General features: G+C 40.4%; 3 protein-coding genes across 4 annotated transcripts; 1 reads left to right on the top strand and 2 right to left on the bottom strand.

Moving 5' to 3' along the window:
- Positions 1-678: 678 nt before the first annotated feature.
- Positions 679-6,779, bottom strand: bach1a (BTB and CNC homology 1, basic leucine zipper transcription factor 1 a). Its single transcript, XM_071496643.1, has 5 exons — positions 6,648-6,779; positions 5,228-5,485; positions 3,394-4,560; positions 3,105-3,311; positions 679-2,691 (listed from the first exon to the last, which is right to left on the bottom strand). The coding sequence occupies exons 2-5, from the start codon at positions 5,465-5,467 to the stop codon at positions 2,305-2,307; spliced, it is 2,001 nt and encodes a 666-aa protein (XP_071352744.1). The 5' UTR covers positions 5,468-5,485; positions 6,648-6,779; the 3' UTR covers positions 679-2,304.
- Positions 6,780-6,817: 38 nt separating this feature from the next.
- On the bottom strand, positions 6,818-12,796 carry usp16 (ubiquitin specific peptidase 16). Its single transcript, XM_071496640.1, has 18 exons — positions 12,522-12,796; positions 12,295-12,361; positions 12,015-12,211; positions 11,814-11,917; positions 11,140-11,252; positions 10,817-11,052; positions 10,644-10,739; positions 10,401-10,531; positions 10,203-10,290; positions 9,695-9,776; positions 9,524-9,615; positions 9,385-9,438; positions 9,124-9,294; positions 8,317-9,004; positions 7,980-8,074; positions 7,721-7,807; positions 7,466-7,613; positions 6,818-7,345 (listed from the first exon to the last, which is right to left on the bottom strand). The coding sequence occupies exons 2-18, from the start codon at positions 12,353-12,355 to the stop codon at positions 7,224-7,226; spliced, it is 2,565 nt and encodes an 854-aa protein (XP_071352741.1). The 5' UTR covers positions 12,356-12,361; positions 12,522-12,796; the 3' UTR covers positions 6,818-7,223.
- Positions 12,774-16,526, top strand: rwdd2b (RWD domain containing 2B). 2 transcript variants are annotated; one of them, XM_071496645.1, is made up of 5 exons: positions 12,774-12,790; positions 13,191-13,404; positions 13,508-13,575; positions 15,153-15,521; positions 15,622-16,526. In XM_071496645.1, exons 2-5 carry the CDS (start codon positions 13,192-13,194, stop codon positions 15,872-15,874), a joined length of 903 nt encoding a protein of 300 aa, XP_071352746.1. In that variant the 5' UTR covers positions 12,774-12,790; position 13,191; the 3' UTR covers positions 15,875-16,526. The 2 variants fall into 2 exon arrangements, with proteins under 2 accessions (XP_071352746.1, XP_071352745.1); XM_071496644.1 differs by lacking the exon at positions 12,774-12,790 and adding an exon at positions 12,795-12,876.
- The last annotated feature ends 5,159 nt before the right edge of the window (positions 16,527-21,685 follow it).

Here is a 21,685-nt window from a genome sequence, read left to right as displayed (position 1 = left end):
GAACACGGTTGCTGTGATACAGGAGAGAGAGTCAAAATGATATCAAGAAACAGTCCACACAGGATGATAGAATTATTTTTCAAACAGATGAGGATGATACACACCGTTTCACAACAGTTGTCAGTGAGAGGTGTTTGGAGAGCAGCCTGGACCGAGCCATGCAAGCAGCTGAAGCAGAGCTTATGTTTATACACTTTAGCATGAAGGCAACCTGCCAGTCCAACCTACACCAGCTACCAGTAAGACTATCTGTCTACATATGGACCCGCACATGCAGACATGTTGATGTGTGCCACTTGTAGGCAAGCGAGAAATATCTGCTGCAGTTGTGACACTTGACACTGCAGACTATGAACATTACAAATGCAGATGAATTTTTTATAGCCTCTGTTTATGTGTGGGGCGATAACAGTGACTCAGGTGGCTTACTTTGATTTTTTTCCTCTACAGGTGGCACAGATTGTTATGCATGGAACTGGTTTAATAATGACTGAACAGCTTCTGCTTTGTGCTCAATCTGCATCCTGCTAAACATGAATGTGTGCATTCGTGAATAAATAACCAGTCAGTTCCATGAGGTGCTTTGATTCTAAACAATTGATGCAGCATGTGAGGCTACACAGATAGGTTTGTTGAAATGACAAACTCTGTTATTTATAGCTCAAGAAATACAAAGCATCGAAGTCAGACTTTATTTTATTTTTCCACTGATTCACATTAGTAATTATGAGACAGACTGTTTAGTGAGAACCTCCTCCTTCCATCTACAGCATAGCGAGTCTTACAACTTGATTTGCACTGCTGGGTTACAGGGATGGCTGTCATATACACTTGTTTTTTTTACCAACTTCTTGTCTGTTGGTCATTTATCACCCTAATCTGAGTTCTCCTTTAATTTCAGCCCTAATTTAGTCCCATCTACAGTCCAACCTAATGATTCTCTGCAGAGCTAACCAGGAACTGATAAATCTATGTACAGCTATGCAGTTTTAAGATCAGATACAGTATCATACTTCAATTACCCAACCCAACGTAATTTAGCAAAAACTAAATGACTTTTTGGGCCACAAACTCATTTTCATTAAATTTCTTAATATTCTCTGAAACAGCCTCCTGCTCCTCATTTGGAGGAGGATACTTTCTTTTTTAATATATGTCATGTTCACAAACTTTGTCAACTTCAAGCTTTAATTAATTTTATTAAATTTAATTAAGCATTGCATAAAGCTCTCATAAAGAAAGCTCAGTCTCTTGCAGAGAAAGTGCAGAAGGAGCAGTTCATACTGTTGTAGTATTTTAGTCAGCCAATGAAGGGTCAGCAGAGCTGGTGAGGTAAATAGCGTTGTATTTCCATCTACTGGCCAAACTGTGGTACTGTACATCAATAGAGTGGAAAATATTCCAGCTTCTTGTGAGCTGAAATGAAACACTGAATGGTAACAAAATGCTTTTTATTTAAATCTGTAATCCATGAAAGCATTTAATTAAAAAAATACTTAGTATGCAGACAGACCTAAAGGTAAGAGAATGCCATCAATTTGGACTCTGGGTTAATGTGCGACAGTGCTTTAGACAAGAATATACAAAGATTGCCTTTAACTTTCTCTATTTATGCTATGCTACTGCATAAGGCACAGATCGCATCAAATAGTGTCATTTCTTATGCTCCCCTGTAACATCTTCAGACACACTGCAACCATTCCTCAAATACTGGGGGAAGCCGACAGTTATTCATTCAAAGTATACATGTTATGTTAGCTGTAACAATTCCTTAAAATCAATGGTAAAACGTTCTGTTAGTGCTGTGCATATTTCATGAAAGCATACTGGTGGAATAAAACAGTATGTGTCAAGATTATAACGACAGACTGATTAAACTAGAATGAAAGAAACATCTTATCATCAAAACTGGGAGTCTGTGTGGGTGTGCAAAGAGTAATCATTTTAGCCATGAAAACAAAGTCAGGTTGTGAGTGTCCCTGAGAAAATCATACTTAGTTCTAAGAACCATCCTCCTAATTTACAAATGGAAAGATTTGGAAATTACCTGAAAATTTTCTGCACCTTCAAAATATGATGAATACTGGATTTTGTGTTTACTACAGTGAAATGCATATTAGAAATACAGTGAAGGAAATCTGACATTGTTCATGTCAATTTAAGATACCTCTATCAGGCAGAAAATTATTCAGTGACATACACAAGAAAGCATTTCCATCCCAAAAGGGGATTACAGTATATACTCAAAGTTCACCCCTGCCCATGGTCCTGCATGATTAGAAATGACAATGGAACTGAGTCCAATTATAAGCTGTTGTTCATGTCCAGACAAGCATTGAGCAGAGATGCAGGAAAAGAGCAGCTCTGTGGAGAATCTGCTTCCTCTGTCTGAGTGCCAGCCTCTGGTGCAACAGTCTTAACTGAGTCTGCAGGCAGCTCGCTTGGGTCGCACTCTGAAGAACAACTTACCATCTCGATAGTGATCTCGGACTCCTCATCTTTACCCGCGGGGCTAGGGGAGGACATGGGGAAGTCTGACGAGGAGAGCTTGGCAAGAAGCTGCAAGTGGTCCTGCTCAGAATCAGACTCGATGCTGACACTCTTACATAACCCGCACAGACTCTGCCGCGTCTCTTCCAGGTTTTGCTCCAGCTCAGTTCGCTCCTGCAGCAGCCGGTCTTTCTCACTTTTCTGTAGAGACGATGACAGTAAAGCATAGACTCTTTTTTTTTTCAGTTTCTTTGTTCATGCTTCTTACCCATTAATTTATTTTCACTTGCATTCAGTTGCTGTGATAATTTGTTTTTATCTTATGGTCCTCACACAGAGTTCAGGTAATTGTGTGGTGAATTACCAAGCATATTGACCTCTATTGCAAAAATAATGCTTTTTTTGCTATGTCAGACGTTCGTAAGAGGTGAAAGGAGGGGTGAGGACTGAGTCAGACACACAAAAGACAGAAGTACTTCCATCAGCATTTCTGCAGTTCTTACTGGTAACCACTAGGGGACAATACAGGTCACAAAGTACCTGTGGGTCAGGAAAGACACTAAATTCAATAGGAATAGTGTTTGGCAACACTAGACAGTTTAAAGGCAACTTACTAGTTTTTTGATTTCACATTCTAGCTGGTGTATGCTGTCTAGTTTCCGCTTTCGGCAGCGCTGTGCAGCCACACGGTTTTTGCTTCGTCGACGTACATCATGGACAAACTCCAGCTGATCTTGAGTCAGGTGATGGTGTCTCAGAAGCTGCTGGAAGGCACTCCGGCTCAGTGCTGAGATCTGCTCCACTGGGAATGGGAGCTGAATCTGTAAAGTCCAGGATTTGGGAGTTAGATTTATTTTATCTTCAACTAAAGGCAATCAAACATCAGCTGTGTATCACAATGACCTCTGCTGCTCTTTTGTTGTTGGCCTCAGTATCTCCATCTGTGTCCAGGTCTGAATCATCCCCAGAGTTGATAGAGGAGGACATGTAGGGGCTCTTCTCTGACTGGGACAGACTGTCAGTGCGTGGAGCTGGGTCATCGCCTGTCCCAAGGTCCCTGAGGAAAGGACAGTCTCCTACACTGGAGCTCAAGTCTAGCTGCTTAAGCCAATGAAAGTCTGATGCTTTTGCCAAACTGTTTTGGTCCATGGGATCTATGGGGAGTGGTTGAGCCTGAGATGGGCATAGGTCAGACCAAAATCCCTTTGCCAGATGTTCAGCCACCTCCCTCTCCACACTGCTCCTCTCCCCAAATCCCTCTTCATGGCTTAAAGCAGTTAGTGAAGGGTCTGAGAGATCACCTGCCATTCTCTGTTCAAGGCCACGCTCACTCTGCTCTAATAACTCGCTGCAATTATCTGTCCCTGACGTGTTGAGTGGACATGAACCGGGGTTACAGTTAGTTTCAGCACCAACCGTCTCAACAGTCTGTTTAACATCTCTGCCTGCTGGCTCAATGAGTTCTGGCAGATTCACATCCCCGGCGGCTGACAGCTCACAGGGTAAGCCACAGTCTGCCAAACTCAAGTCACTTTGATTACACACGTCTCCTATCTCTAAAATGTCTCTTTCACAAAACTGAGATGGATGATCTGTTTTGTCAGAGTCTGAGCATGGCAAAGACAACATGGGGCACACACCATTTGCTGCTAACTCCAGAGATAAGGGGGCCATTTGTGGCCCGCAGTTCTCCAAACAGAAGGGTTCTTCCCCACTGTTCGTCTGACCCTGTGCACTCTGAGGACACTGTGATGGGAAGTCTGTTTGTTCATCACCTACTGAAGGCACTGAGCTGTGAGACTCAAATGATGTTGGTTGGCTGCTCTCTACACTGGAGCCAAAACTGGCAATGAGATCCTGGCTCCGACAACAGGTTCTACGCCTGACCTCCTGTGAAGTACTTTTGCCCTCAGAAAATTTTGGAATGAGGAAATCAAAGCATGATGACTCCAGGTCTTGAAATCCTAAAAACTCAGCACTGCTGTGAATGGCATGGATGTTTTCTTTGGTGAAGAGTAGCTTTGATGTGTAGGCAAATTGAAGCAAAGGTTCAAACCCCTCCACGGTCACCTGTAGTGAAAAGATATACAGCAAATTGCTGAATCATGATAACAACTCATGCCAGTATAACATACTGTACTACAAAGAAACTTCAGCTGCTCATGTGCAAGAATTACAGTACACGAGCTGCAAACTGGACCAATAGTCACATTACACAAAGTTATCTACTGCTGGACAGAAAACCAATCTAGTAGGGTTTGCATTTTTCATGGTTACTCTTGAAAAAAACAAAACTGTGCAGTCCATATGATAAATAACAATTTAGTCTTGCTAAAAAATGTTTTGTCAGCTCTTGCAGGTCTTGCACTTACACTCTGCATCTACATATATTGCAGCTTTCTATGTGTAATGTAACATTTTAGCTATTTATAAAATTATTATGGCAGCCATTCTGTAGAAGAGCTCTCTTCTTTTAGCGTGACTGAAGTACGTAGCGTTGATATCATACTGATTTAGGACCTCAGTCTAAATTCATTGGCTCCATTGCAAGTCTGCTCAAGTACAGAGCTGCCTTATTTTCTACTCTAACAAACCTGTCCACTCATGTTTTTTATTTAGAGCAACTGATTTCAAAACATATTGGTGAAACTGCAACCAACAACACATTTGTGCCCAGATCAAAAAAAATTGTGTCAGCTTTTCCCCAAGTCCTTCACCTAAGCAGCAGGTCACTAACCTCGTCAGGCAAGGTGATGATGGGATTCTGTCTGGTGACACTGGTAACCCTGCTGTGAAAGTATTCACTGCAGGAAGCCAAGACAGAGCAGTGGGCCCGAAAACTCCTGTTTTGCACCACCACTGTCACGTCACACAGGACATCCTGCTGCCTTTGGTCATTCAGACACTGCAGAACATGGGCGCTGTGCACTGCAGACTGAAACGTGAACACTGACATGCGAGGAGCTTGGAGCGACATGGTTCTTACAAGCTCAGCCTGTGTGTCAGAGGGAGCAGGGGGGAGTCAAAAAAGCATCATGATCACAGTAACACAATAGTCCAATTAGACCACAGTGTGGATTCAAGCTGCAATGACTTGTCATTGTTCAATTAGTCCATTGACAGGAAATAAATCCAAAAATAAACCTGATAATTGTTTGAAAAATCACTAAGTAAAATTTCCTCTGAAATGTGAATACTATGTTTTCATAACTCTTATATGAGAGAAAACAGATTTTTTTTTTAGGTTGAGCTGATATTTTATTGACCAAACCACTAATCAAGATAATAATCCACAGATAAATCAATAATTCATGAGATGGTTCATCTTGACATTTGAGAAATATCTCAAAACATTTAAAAAGGCAAAAAGGGAGTTGTATGATTATGTAAAACCACTGCAAATGTACTTTTCTACTGTGTTATACTACTTTGCCTCAGTCCCTTGAACACATCCAGTGATGTTATTGTTATGGACAGCAGAGAAGACCTAAGGACAGTCACATGGAAGTGTTCCTCCTCATTCATGGGGATTAAAGACAACATAGGAGTGAGCTAAATGTAATGTAACCATCAAGGTATGTTATCATCGTGTCTTTATAGTTGAATACTATTGCATGTTATTACTATTGACCAGGTGACAGCGTGCTCCAGTGGTTCTGTCTGACTCGGTGTGATATAAAATATATGATTATGTACGTAGGTAACATATAGTAAGTAACCCATGATAAAATTGTACTGACTGCAAATAAAGAATTAGACTGACAGTTTTCTGACAAACTTTATTTAGCTTTAACAGTTGGACGTGCGGTGAGTTACTTTAGCCTGGATTCATTTAACTCTTTTACTTATGCAGCAAGTTTAAAATGCTGACTCATATTTAGCTAAGTTACCCTGCTAGGCCCGGTGGAGAGGCGTAACGACCAATATCCAGAGTTACTGAGGAAAGACGTTATGTTACTAACAAGTAATAACCTTTTCTTTGAGACATTAATGTAATAGTTGGAAATGTTATCCAAACGGAAAAACATTACGCTAGGCCAGACCGTTAGCTATAAACGCACCGAGCGATCCTCCTGTTGTTGGCGAAAAACAAACACAACTTCTTCCAACAGTAACTTTTTTTGAATGTTCATTTAAAAGCCCAGGTGTTCACTAACCTGCCATGTCAGCTGGATAACACTGCCATTTGTAATTCTTGGGTAGAGATGACTCTGGCCTTCCGGAGCCAGACTTTGCTCACATCATGTGACAATTTGGACCAGGAAAAACTGTTTGCACTTACTGCGCATGCTCAGTGTAGTCAGAAAGCCACGACACAAGCCAGGAAGAACTTTTTTCTCATTTTCAAGCTTTTCATTACATGACACTGATAAAAATAGACATATAAATATTTTCTTTTACAAATCATTTCCCCAAACTGTTGTTAATCTCCTTAAATTGATTAACAAATCCACTACCACTATCTTCAATGTCCATTTTGACTTTCATGTCATACCTTGTCATATCCCCATGTCAGAAACATACAGCTGTCCTGTTTAATACCTTAAACACTGTATGACGCTACTGTGAATAAAATGTCAACACTGTCAAATGTCCCCTGTGTATAATCAATTTAATTTCATCACAGCCCGGTCTGAGTCGCTGACAAAACAGGCCAAGGTCGGTCAACTGAGGAGCTGAAGCAGCAGCAGGTTGGCTTGTTTGGATTTCCTGAGTAGTGAGGCACGGTCTGATTAGAGGATCCTTTCATAGAAGAGGAGGTAGGCTTGGCAACTCTGGACTTTGCTCTCACTCACAGGCTGAACGCTTGTGTCGCTGATATGAAACCAGGACCCCCTGGGTGGCTCTGCATCTCCTGAAGGGAAGTGATGGGTTAGCGATATTTAGAGATATTTTAAATATTAATCGCAATGTTTGTAAGATTTAAAACATTAGGTCCAAGTTGTTATTATATTATATGCAAGTGCACACCCACCTTCTGCTGCTACACCGTTTGATGAAGGCTTAGAGCACGCGGGTCGTACTTTCACATAAGCTGTGTAATGGCCCGACCTCATTGTTCCACTGTGCTCTACGATACCATACAAACTGTACAAAATCTGAGTATCTCCGTCTGTCACGTTCTGTTTGAAAACAATTTCTTGTTAGTGATCAGAGTAAAATAGAACAGTGATACATTTACAAATAGGCTAATAAGAGTATTGATAAATAATAAAGGCTGTTAATTTACCTTGCATTTAACCGCACAATAAGAAGCTAGATCCAGTATCAGTGGGAACTGGACATGTCTGTTCACCTTACAAATACTGTATCCATTCTAGAGGAAAACAGCAAAAGTAATCTCAGTAAAACCCCAAAACAAGTGTTTCAGTGCCTTACAAAAGACAAAATATATATTTTTTTAAAAACCCAACAATGTGTCACAACTTGGCTGACAGTCAAGTGGATCCAAGGAGTAAAAATGCTGAAGTTTTCTTCGACTGTCTCACCTGTTGAAATCTCTTCAAATGAAGGGTAAGCACTGGTGGGGGAGAGGAGATCAGCATTTGCTTCAAGGCATCAGTGTAGATATTCTTCTTAGATCCTGAATAGAGAACAAATAAAGGACAATGAACTTTATTTGTCCCCAAATGGAAAAGTGAGTCACTGAGAAAAAGAAGCAGCAAAAACACAAGAAAAAAGGACCAAAGATAAACAATTTGACTGGCTTCTTGTCTTGTTGGAACTACTGCATGTGTGACACTGTACTGTCCAAAACACACAAACATGCTCAGTTGGTGAACAAAGGCATTCTGACAGTAGATAATGGATAGAGATTCCACACACCTCCTGCTTTGTCGTTGTTCCCCTGCCGTTTGGTGCAGGCGACACACAGCAGGCTGTTGTTCTGCGTGAGGGTTTCCACTTCTGTGAACTGAAACAGGCATGACTGCACCGAGCACTCCTGTTTGTCAGGGGCCGTTCTGGTAGCTAGTGTGTGGAAGGCCAGCTCTGGGTCCTGATTTACTACAGTGTACTCTTTACCCTCCTGTGGCTCATCTTCGATCTCCATGCCTTGCTCCGCAGCATCAGAGTCCTCTATGAAGGCATCATCCAGGTTTACTTTCTCCATTTCACTCACCAGCTCTGTGTCCTCCTTTGCTTCTTGTTCCATGTCAGATATTTTGTCATCATCTAAGATGCTGTCCTTTGAGTGCTGCTCCTCTGACAGGACTGTATAACGGTTGCTGACTGATGACGTAGCTGGCGAGTCGCACTCGGTCACTGAATCCTCTCCCTCTTCTTCTTCCTTCTCTGCCTGGACTGTGTCGAGGTTCTTCACAGCCTGCTCAGCGGTGATCATTTGAGCAGGATTTTCTTCCCTCAGTGGGGCGTCTTCACGTGTCTCACTGTCAGCATTTTCCCCTTCATTTGCACCTGCGGAAGGATCCGTCTGTTCGTTCTCTGCACGGCTCGGAGATGTGAGGCTGTCCAAAGTGACTCTGCCCTCAAGCTTCTGCTGCCTCTTTTGATGCTGTAAGCCAAGACAAGGAAACAATACAGACTATTTAGTTTATTCTGCACACTCATCCATCAAAGGGACAAGCGAAGGCAAAAGAGAACAATGTCCTTTGTGTGCTTTCACTGAGGTACCTTTGCTTGCTTCTTCGCCTGCTTCTTAGCTTTCTTCTGCTGGTACTTGCTACCAGCCCCTGTGGGAATGTTGTCATCATTTCCGTTGGTCAGAGCAGGGCTGTTTCTGCCGTCCTGGCTCGACTCACTGGTCCTCTGAACTACTTTTTTCTGGTTCTTTTTTCTATATGCCTGTAGCATTTAGTTATAAGAGGGCACATGCGGTTAACTCACATATAACATGAAAAAACTTTAAAATACATTTTTTTTTAAGGGATTTACCTCATCGGAAACAGGAAGTGAAAGGTCCAAAAACATCTCTGTGACTACAGAAACCTGCAGGGGCAAAATAGAGGTAATTTAGCTTGGCACTGACTTGACACTGACATTTTATTCTTAAGAGTTGGTCCACAATACATACCGTTTTACACTGCTGACACATTATAGTGCTGGTCATTTCCCCGCCAAAAACTTGGTCCACAAAGTTTTTTGGAAAGTCACTTTTCTCGTACTCTGAAATCAGAACTTCTTTGTCATTTCATTTCACTGTTAGGTGTACCAAGACTGTGTGCAGTGGTAGGATGTTACTTACTTTTAACTAGAGTTTTCAGCTGCTCTGCATCTGTGCTTTTCCCAGACTGTTTCAATGCCTCCATGATCCCTGAGCTTGCTCTCTGCAGAAACAAACACAATCATTAAATGTAAATGATAAACAATAACCATGTGATAAACAGTTGCAGATATAATATCTATAATTTCAGCCTCTTTACGCTCTGATTGAGCTTTTATAAAACCTCCACTCATGAAAATTAACAAACCTACCAGAGAAGCTTTCAGAGTAAGGTCATTAAATGTGAGATAAAAAGGCTATTTAGCCACAATTATTTGCATTTCATGCTTAAGATGTCCTCAATTTGTGATTACATTTAGAGTCTGAATGACTGTTAGTGTGCCTGAATAAGAAAACCAAATACACAGTGCAAGATCATCACTGCCGTGAAGTTCTGCTGCCAAAACAATATACTTCAGTGTCCATTTTAAATGTAAATCTTTTGCCTAATGTGATATATATGGAGATTTGTTTTAAGCTGAAAGCATACTTTGATCTCCTCAGCTCGCATCCCATCCAGAAGGTAGCGCAGCAGCTCCTGGCTATCTTGCTGCTGAAATCCTTTGAACCTGGCAGCTCTGCAGACAGGAGACGAGACGATGAATGACACTTAAAGCAGCGATGACAGGAAGTACATTTTAAGCAAATCTTACAGCCGAGTTCTGCCTCACTCTGTAATCAGGCTCACTTTTTACAAACTTGTGTAAATAACTCCCGCGGTGTTACCACACCCTTCTTGGCTTCCTGGATTTCATTGAGTAGCTGACACATAGCCAAAGTCAGGGATCCAGGTTGATCTAACTGTGCTTCGACAGGCTCCTGAAATCATGATAAAAACAAGTAAAGTAAGTAAAGTAATAAAAGGGGTGTATTAAGCAAGATAAATCTACTCTTTTTTAAAAGCAAACATTTAAAAACAACAGCAACAAACCAGATCTGAGGAGGCTCCAGGTTTGATGGTAAGACTCATTTTCTCTTTTGTCACTTCGTTGAGAGTCTGTCTTAAGAGCTGTGTTTGAGAGAGATTCTGGAAAAGACAATGACAGCAATTAATAATAACTCCAGAGTTTACTAATACTAGCATCCCATATGGCCCAATCCTACCTGAATGACTGCATTAAAGAAACACGTGTTTCCCAGGTTGCTCAGCCCTTTAACTGAAACACCACCTTTGTCTTCAGTTGTGCTGGACTTTTGTGATTTCCCAACACCCTCTTTCTTGGTGTTTTTCTTTTGGTGGTTCTTGTTGTTTTCTTTGTCTTCAATGTCCTCAATTTCCTCTGCTTTTACAGTCTCTGTCTTCTGCTCAGGTTCCAACAAGCTGTCTTCCTCTTTCACTCCTAAATAACCAAACATGATGGTGGACATGGTTACGGGGACATGAAATTACATTAAAAAAGTCACACTGATGACTCACTGGTACCTACTTTTCTGTGGTCTCTTTATGGGATCTGCAGAGGTCTGCTTTTTTAGGTTGGTCACCAGCTGAGCCAAATGTCCAGTTCTGGAGTACTGGACTTCATCATCACACATGTAACACCTGCAGGCATGACAACACATGAAAAAAAGAATTTATAGGTCCACTTAATGGTCCACACTATTTGTGCAGAACTCCAAACACTATATCTGACGAACACCAGGCATCGCTCATCACCTGGCTAATACTATCACTATGGGGGAGCATGATGGTGGCAGCATCATGCTATGGGGAACTGCTTCTCAGTGTTAGGGGCAGGGACACTGGTCATTATTGAAGGAAGGATGAATGCAGCGAAACATCTGTGGAGAGACCTGAGGATGGCAGGTCCAGGTGTGCAAAGCTTGTAATTCCTGTCCAAAGGGCCTTTTGCAAAATACTGGATTAAGGGTCTGAATACTTTTGTAAATGAGAGATTTGGGTTTTTGATATTTTACTTTTCTTTCATAAATTTGGAAAAAACTTCTAACATGTTTCCATTATCGGCTATTGAGTGTAGATTAATGGGCAAAAATGTAAACTCCAAATGTCAACTCCATTAAATCTTCAACATGATAATGTCAGAGAAAAATGATATGTCACCTGTACACCACTGTGATTAACACACAACATCAACATACTTACCACACACTCCAGGTGTCCATGCTGACCACCAGGCAATGTGGATCTGACCGAGGAGTCTCATAATGTTTGATGGCATGCTTGTTCTCAGAGTTGCGTCCACATCCCTTGTAGAAGAGATGACACTGGTAATTTAGCAAAAAAAAAAAAAATGGCAGAATACATTATCAACATCTGAATAATAAACAGGTTGAATAAACTCACTCTGTGGCCACATTTCAAGCACATCCATATGCCTGCTGTTTCTTTTTCCTCTTCAGAGTCCTGTGGCATGGTGGTGCTGTTATTCTCTTTATTTTCCTCATGCTCACAATCCTGGCAACTAGTCCAATCAGAATTCCCATAGAGTTTCTTTAGAAGAGTTTGCTCGGTTCCCTTCTTAATATGCCTACAGGATGGACCTGCGAAGATAAATTAAAAAGGGGAAAGTCACCCTAGGCCTTCCACAGGTTGTCATGTGACACTCAGAAGAATATGTATTTACCTGTCAGGTCAATGTCATCGTCCTCTCTGGAGCTCTTGTCTTTCCCCCTTTTCTTTCCCATTTTTACCTATGCACAATTAAAGATGAAAGGAAATCAGACGCAGCAGTCACCTGAAGTAACGCTAGCTTTCGCTAATAGCAAGATCAGATTATAATGCTGCTGCGCACAATTCAGCACCAGGTCATTCAGTGACAGAAAGTGAAGTGACGTGGTCCAGTCAACTTACTGTCACAAACGGAGCCTAAAACCTCCACAATTTTCAATTTCGTTTACTTTGCGTGGATGAATTCTCTACTTTGGACATGGTTTCCTTAGTTTACTTGTTACAGCTGTTAAATGTACGTCTTCAGAGAAGAAAATAGGTCTACAAACTTTAAAAATAGTCAAAATTTTCTCCGCTGATTCGGCTTTTTTTAAAAAAAAAAAAAAATCCCAGCTGACACATGCAGACAACAGAGGAACAAAATGTGTCGGTGCCACTGTTTCTATTGCTCGGTAAGTGCGTTTCCGGTGTGTGTCGTTTGGAACAGTCCGACTAGAAACAAATCTCGATTACTAGCCAGGGTAACGTGGAAGTAAAGGTGTAGTAAAGTTAGTGTTAAACTAGGCTGCTTTCTAAACATAGCTTATATAAAAATATCTTTAATTATCTTTTCAGATTTGACGAGACTTTTTTTTTTATAGCAAAATCAATTTTAGTCGCCACGAATGACTAGAAAAGAAACGTGTCATTTGTTAACATTTGTAAATCTTTTAAATGACAAGTGGCGTAATGTTGACTTAAAAGGACCATATCTTTGACTGTGGACAGAAAGCTGTTTTATTCAAAAGTTATTATTGTTTAAATGTATATGTAACAGCCGTGAGGATTGACCATTTAGCTTGCCGTTCTCAGCATGTCTTACTTGGAGTGGGCTGAGGCTCAGCTTGCGGAGATAGAGCTGCTGACCAGCATGTTTCCTACCCGGGAGGAGCTGGAGCTCACCGACCAGCTGGCACTAGCTGAGCTGAGGGACTATGTGGAGGGCTCAGCTTCCGCAGACACCCCTCCTCCCTCCAGACCCCAGTTTCTCATCAAACAGAAGCTGGACACTGCAAGCATGGGGATGGTAACTGAATGAGACTGTCATACTATGTCACTGTGATTTCAATTCGTCCTAAAACACAATTATTAACTATATGTTATTTTTTTTTTGTCGCTGCTCCACTCAGACGGATGTCATTCTGTCCTGTGCTTATCCATCTGAATATCCCAGTGTGTTACCAGAGATAACAGTCCGGTAAGCCAAAATCCACATTTGATAAGTAGTCATGGTGATGAACTTGTTACATATGCAAAACAAAAACTTAAATAACTAATTTACTCAGTTAACAATTTAAATTTGGAAAACAGAACCTTGCAAAATAACAAAATAACATGTTCATATACTGTATTCTAATGGTAGGGAGAGCAGGTGATCATTTAATCAGTCCATTTCACTCAAATATCAAATCTACCGCTTTGAATCTTGGTATCATCTATGATACCAAGGGCCTTTTGGTCATTTTGTCACTAAGCTAATCCAGTCCTGTTTTCTTCAGCTAAGAAATATCAGTAAAATCAGATACATATTTTCTTCTACAGATCTTAAATTATTAATTCACACACTAATTTCCTCCTGTCTAGATTATTGTACCTCAGTCAAGCTGCTCTGAATCATTTACCAGAAGGAGCTGTCATTCCCACATTACCGCTGTTCTTACATCCTTCCATTTGTTTCTTATAACATTCAGAATAAACTACAAGATCCTGTTGATTACATATAAGGCACTGCATGACTTTGTTCCTTATTCCACTTCTTGACCACTCCGGTCCTCAAATCCCAGGCTTTTATCAATCCCCTGCTCCAGCTGCAGAATATACGGTGACCCCTTGTTGTTTTAGCCTCAACCCCTTGGAATTGTCTTCGTCAATCTGTCAGATTTGTTGAATATTTCAACAGTTTGAAGCAGCTTCTTCTATAGAGACCTCCATCCCTGCTTTATGTTTTGGTTTGCTCTAGTTTGGTCTGTCTCTCAATGTGCTGTGTTTTATATTGTAATTTATTACTTTATTTGTTTGCTTGTTTCTATTTTTTTGTGTGTTTAAAGCACTTTTAAATAGTGTTTCATAAATAAAGCTTCACTGACGAACAAAAAGAAGCCAAGGACAACCGTGCCATCAGTGTGTTCTAATGTGAAAATTAAGTGATTTAAAATTACATAGATGAGCAACAGACTAATGACACGGAGGAAATGGATTATGTGACTGTGGCAGAGAGTGGGAGGTCATTTTTTACTGTTGTGGCCTTATTGGGAGTTGTGATCACTTGTGATCACTTTATGTTGTTAAGCCACAATTTCAATTCATCTGTTTTACAAAAATATAAAAGTTACAAAACGGGTAAGGATAACATGTTTCAACCTCTTTTGATGACTACTGAGATTTGTAGCCTTGGATGTTAAGTTATGGTGTCTTCTACTTTCTGCTTTAAAGAGGTGGCCAGTAACTTAGAAAAACCACACCAATCACACTGTCAGAATAAAATTAGTAAACTAGCTATCTTGAGAAGAGATGTAGGAGCAAAGAGATGATGCGTAAATCACAGTGCAAAAATACTGCTGCAGAAGTAATTGAAAAACACTACTTGTAATTTGCTTTTAGAAAATATTGGAAGGAGTCATTAATTTTAATTAGTAAGCATATTATATGTTATTTTGTGCTGTTTCATACTGCAAATTTTAGCTTTCACAAAATTTCCATTGGAAATGTATGCTCTCAAGGATGGAAACATCCTTCTCTGACTCCTCCTTATAGCATTTTTTATTTGTGCCGTAGGTGTGCCGGTCTCAGCAGAGCCCAGCAGACACAGATTCACGCAGATCTCAATGCATACCTTATGGAAAACTGCCAGGGGGAAGTATGTGTGCTCTCTGCTGTGGACTGGGTGAAAGACAACCTGCAGCTCTATATCAATAAGAGCTTATCAGCAGCGCCAGCTCCTCTGAAAGAGTCTCCCTCTCCACGACCTCAAGAAGTGTTTAGCCGGCTGTGGATCTACAGCCACCACATCTACAACAAGACAAAGAGGAAGAACATATTGGAGTGGTCCAAGGAGCTGGGCCTGTCGGGATTTAGCATGCCTGGGAAGCCTGGTATTGTGTGTGTGGAAGGTCCTCAATCTGCCTGCGAGGAGTTCTGGTCCAGGTACCTTGATTGTGGTTATTTTTGGCAGTTGATGTCACAGCCAGAAGCTCGCTGAGGTGTGAGGTTTATTATTTTTTCTAAACTTTTTCCCATTTCACAGAGTGAAGGTTCTGACATGGAAGAAGATCATGATTCGACATAGAGAGGATATTCCCCTTGATCGTCAGGGCGAGGACAGCAGGACTGTTGAAAGTATAGACTCCCTGCGCAAATTCACAGGCTTTGAAGAAGCAATGTTTGACCCCCATGGGAACAGAGGTAATCACATGGACCTTGGGCAACTCTACCAGTTCTTAAATGAGAAAGGATGTTGTGACATCTTTCAGATATATTTTGGTATTGAAGGGAGGTAGTGGTCAGACCTAGAGAGAAAATACATACTGGTGCCTTGTCATTGATGTAACTTCCCCTGAAAATCAGTCTGGTGCGTTCATTAGCGTTTTACTTTTTTGTTTGTTTGTTACACATGCAAGCACACAAATGGACTGTGAGCACATGGTCACATGTGGCCGATAAACTGAAATAAATGAACCACCTTTTTATGGAGGATGCTCAGCAGATACACCTGGGACCTCATTGGAATAAAAGATAGAACATTTCTGCAATTTGAGACACACAGTGCTCGCTCTTTTTAGCTAATAGGCATATTTTTTCAAAAAGAAGCATTAAAAATGTTTACCTGAGAGTTTTCTCAAGGACCTCAGTTATATTTGCAATTTTAATACTCCTGTATGTGCCACAGATCGTACCTTGCCCTAGGTCCTTCTTTCCTCAGCTGGCACCACTGTGTATTACTACCAGGCTATTACAGGATTTTCAGGTGTGATCTCACATTAATAATTGGACAACATAGTTAACAATATGCTGGATATCTGTTTATGAAATCTGTTGATTTTCCTCTCATGAATTGTAGATAACATAAATCTTTCTCCAATTTTCTTGGAATGATTAGTTGTTAGATAAATTGTGCATAACTGTGGATTAAACTCTGGCAATTAAAACATGTGGTTATTGAACATGAATCTTATTTTTAGCCCGCTAAATCTGAGAACTAAATAGAAAAAAAAAAAAAAAAACGACATTAATTCTCTGGGGTTCATTGTATGGTGTAAGGTGATTGTTTCAAATATGTAGTATTTATGGATGTTTTATATGTGATTTTAGTAGGAAAATGCACTGTTTACACACAGAAGGAACTATATACTATATCTCCATTATCATTTCATAGGATTGTCATTACATACACATCCATCATGACAAGTAAGATCGGGATAGTCTTATAAAATATATATTCCAATTACCGATAAATATGATCTCCTCAAAGGAGTTTGAACTCTGAGTGAGCGTTTCAGAGTTCAGTCGTTTTTAATAATTAACTGATGAACCTGCTGTCGTTTTTACAAGGACTGTGGTAAGGGAACTGTACTAGATGACTACTAGTCTAGCTCAAGATAGAGTTACACTATGAAAGGAAATCTCAAGGACACACAGCATGATCACAGAGCTCATGTTTTGTAGTTACAGGTACTGGACTGAATTTACTTGCAAGCTTTGGTTGCTCTGTGTTGCCCAGCAGATGGCAGCATTATATAATCAAAGTTGGACAGTATGGCCGCCTGAGATATTATCTGTGATTTCCAAACAAATGCAATGCATAACCTGGAAACACCTAAAGAAAAAAAAAAACCTAAAAAATAAATGAAGCAATAATGCAGTAATGATTTGGTTAAAAACAGCCTACAGTCCTCTGTATTGTCTCATTTTACCAAGATGTAGTTTTTTTTTAAAAGTGTTTATCCTAGAAACACCAACTGATGCACAGATATGGGATATGAGCCTCTTTTGTCTGAGGAGATGTTGGTCAGCTGGTGGTCCTGGTGTCAGTCCTGTTCAGTCTTTGCTCGCCTTCAGAAGGTGGTTACTCCCTTCAGTCAGAGCTTTCTCCCACTTGGTCTGTTACACTCATTCTGACCTTCCTTGTTTGAAGACTCATCAGAGGAGTCTCCTGTCTGTTTGTTTATCGAGGAGAGCTCAACTCCCAGGTGCATCCACAACTCTAGCGTGTCCCCAAGGGCTTGATACTCTTAGTCTGAGTGTGTAACTACTTCCAGCCCCTCATCCTGCATCTCTGGGTGTACTATCACTCAGCAAGTATTTCTACAATAAGGTCTCTAAGCTGAACCAGTCAGTTGATGCCTTCAACGTAACTGTGTACTATATATATGGCTATGACTAAACAGTCTTTCTGCTCTTAAAGCCTGGATTGATGTAACTTTACTTCTAACTAGGCTACAACGCATCCTCCATATGTAGTAGTAGGTATCTGGGTCGTAGCTGTGGACAGATTCATCAGTGTAGTGGGGTTGTGCTGTTTGAAGGACTTCCTTTTATATCCAAACATTAAACAAAGATATCAAATACAGGTACTTTGTAAAGCAACAACTTTATACAGAAATGAATCAGATAATTGGCTAAAAAGCGTGTCTAAATGTCTAAATTAGCTGACATGAATCACAAAGAATTCCTCTTTCTCTGATGTACACCTCTTCATAATAGCTTTAATATAGCGGTGACCAGGGGACTATGGATTGCCAAGTTTTGAAAGAAATCAGTTGTAAAGGCTCTTTCAGTGAAGACAGAATTTTTTTTTACTCCACACCTTTAATTTGTTTCATCCCATGCACCGATGACTTCCAAGATGCTTCATTCATTTTCTCTGTCATTATCCCTAGCGAGCTTCTTTAGTCCTTCACAACCACAACGCTACAGCAGTGGACATACAGAGCAGCAGACAACACGTCCTCAAGATTGACTAGAAAATGCTGAAGTGCTAATTCAAAGGAAATCTCTCGAGGAATGTTTGAGTCACTGCTAGAAATCCTTATGGTGCTCTTTTGCTTACTGTTGGACACAGTGAACGTCTTCTTCCCACATTCTCTGAGTAAGTGAACTGATGAGTAGCAGTTGTGGTTTTCTAACGTATGATCTTGTCATAGCCGGAAATAACTGCTGTTCTAACTGAAGCCATTATGAATTTGTGCCTTAAGGAATGGTTATGAATAGAGAAGTGGAAAATGGCAGCATTCTTTAGTGAAAGCAAACTGCTCCCTCCATCAGAGGTCCATTACTGATATCTACCTGCAAGATGTAACAATAGTAAATATGTTTCTAGTGGTTTTAACTGCATTGTCTGCAACACAGATTGTAGGCAGCGGAGCAGTGTTATTGACCTGTACCACAACCACAGCTATAGTGAGAGTCATTACCACTACTTCTGGTCAATACAGGTCAGTAACACCAAAACAGGTCAAGTGTAGGCCACTCCGTAGCAGCTGTATCTCCTTTGTTATTGTAACTGACCTGCAGCTCCTGGATTGTGCATCCTTACCTATCTACCTACTAAACAGTGCAGCTCATGAAAGGCATAACATGGGTAGATTTTCATCCTGTTGTCTCTGGACTCCAGCACTTTGTATTTTAAATGAAATGGTGGCTATGAGGTTAAAGTGGCAATGCACATATATATATATATTGGAAAATTCTTTGTCTGAAGTCTGTGATCCATAGACATCGTCTTCCCTGGTAAAGCTCTGCCAGGCTTGTAGGTTACTGCAGTCGTTGTCCCTTATTACTTGTTTTCGGGGGCTTCCATCAATACAAATGTGAACACTCTTAAAGCTGAGAGTCAGCACTATAACCGGAGTCATTATTTCATTGGTGGAGTGCACACAAAAACGATGGAAAAAGTCACTGTCACTCTCCTTCAACTCACAGACTGCACTGTATATAGCTCCGCTGAGTTTTATATAAGTATGATGATTAACTTGCTCACTTGGACACAATGTGAGTTTGGGCTCCATGTCAATGAGATGGCTCAGCAGATCGAGGTTCTGTTCGCAGTATATGGAAATCTCTGGGGTGCTTTCCTGTCTCAGGGACCTCTGCAACTCGCACATCATTACTGTAAAACTGCAGAGACAAGGTGGTGCAGGTGGCTGAGGTAATGGTGGCGTTAATTTCCCTCCTCTTACCTGCCTCACAGCGTTTCATTGGTCTGTGACATATTAATAATTTTACATTAAATGAAAGCGGAGAAGCGGACCATATCTAAATGGACTGTTGGTGAATGGTGATTGTTGGTGCATGCTTTGATCTCCACTTTTGACTTACTGGGGTGACACTGAGGAGCTTAATCATGAAAGGACTAAGGGAAAAAAAACACATCAGCTTATGAACCAACTAAGCAACTTTGCTGTTGGAGATTTTTACCCACTGATAACATTTCTCAAATCTCCTGGTTCTCATTATAAAGAACCCAAAACATATAGCCTTGATTTGATGAGCCAGACGACAGAGTATAATAATCCAAAATACTGTACATTCTTGAAATATTTCTTTGTTTAGAACATTGAATGATGCACAGTTCTTATATGTCACTGAAGGAATCTGTGTATATGGGTTAGAGTAAAAAAAAAAAAGTTTCCTCTGTTCTTTTTTTTTTTTTTTTTTTTTAACTTTTCCAGTTGTTTACCTTGCTTGGCCTTTCATCATATTATCTCCCCACTATAGGGATACCTTTGAAGATGCAGAGTAAATAGGATCCGTAGATGCAGAGTAAATAGCTTGGCAAATGACTGCAGAAATCATCTGTTATCCCTTGTTCTTGAAGCCCATTTTGGCAACCTCTTTGTAAAAATAATTTTTACATTAAACTTCATTCACACATGATTTACTGGTATTATTCTTTTTTTCATCATTTCAGACAATAACCCAATTCTGTAGGTCTATTGAACTGGTGATGCATATAATTGAATTAGTTTTGACTGTCATGGTGAGGTATTTCAACACAGGGATTTCATCATGTCTCTATAGCTGGCACTCTGTCCCTGAGCCAAGCTAATATAAACAGTATTGTTTTGAATTACTTGAAGCTGCAAACCTTTCACAGAAGGTTTTGAGAGTATTATGATGAAGAGTTGTCAAACTTATGCTAAGAAATCTTCACAACTGCAGTGGACTCATTTCACAGCTTTTGTATCTAACACGAACAATATTTATTGTTCCTTGTGATTGCTGCACATCAGTTGTGTTTCCAAGTGCTATGTGGAAACTCAGCCTGGCAGCTCTTTGGGATTCTGGACCTTCTCTCCCGATGACCCCTCAAGGTGAACTCTTGTATGGGTGCCCATCCCATGAATACTAAATACGGCTGAATTAAACATTTTCTCTCTTCTCACTACTATTTAATCAGTTGTCTTACTGAGCTGTCTGTCTGGAGTAATCCCTGAGGCTCACCATCACACTGACTGGCATCATAAAGACAGACTGGCACACTGCTCTGGAAGTATTCAAATCTTTCCTATCGCACTAGTCCTTCCCCTCTTTGTCTTTAGCAGCTACAAGCCTATAAATCAAGAGAAGTTATTTGTTGCATCCTAGCAGTATGCTATCTCGCACCTAGACCAATTCTTAAGTATGGTTTATGCTTGCAAAGTGTTTTATAGTAGTATTTATGGAAGTGCTTGTGTATGTAATCAGATCAGAGCACAGATTTATTTTTTAAATATAAAAAACACTATAAAGAGGGAATATCATGCATACTGTATTTTTTGATTGTAGTGTTTAGATTTTTTTTGGCAGATTTGGCGACACTGGGGTGACATCAGATGTGTTAGTATAGAGCCTAAACCATAGTTTGAAATGAAACGTGTAAAACTGACTGCTGTAATCAAGATGCCCCCGCAGTATCTAGTCTGTCAGAAATTCATTAGATGAGACAGAGAAATTCAGCTGTGCAGCTACACAAACCATGGGTACATTTTTCAATCAACAACACTGCCCTCTGCTTAAAACCACTATGTGCGGAATTAGAAAATCTCTGGTTGTAATGGCCAATTGGGCACTCTGTGAGAATCATTCCCAACCTACAAAGCTCCCAGTTGTGGCTACCTTCCACACCATAGTGTAGATCAAACAACATCGAATAATGTTATTTTGTTGTTTTATCAAACTTCAGAAATCCCCACTTATAAAACAGTCATGAAATTTTAAATCAATAAATACAAAGTGAGCATCAATTTCAAGAGACTCGAGTGTTTACATGTGAGATATGTGTATGTATATGTGATTACTGAGGCAACAGATTAAAGCACAGTGCAAACAAC

The sequence above is a fragment of the Trachinotus anak genome, unplaced genomic scaffold (genome assembly GCF_046630095.1).
Source record: "Trachinotus anak isolate AG129_WGS33_773 ecotype Australia unplaced genomic scaffold, CSIRO_AGI_Tana_v1 ptg000014l, whole genome shotgun sequence".
NCBI classification, from domain to species: Eukaryota; Metazoa; Chordata; class Actinopteri; order Carangiformes; family Carangidae; genus Trachinotus; species Trachinotus anak.
This window is presented reverse-complemented; position numbering and strand designations above follow the sequence as displayed.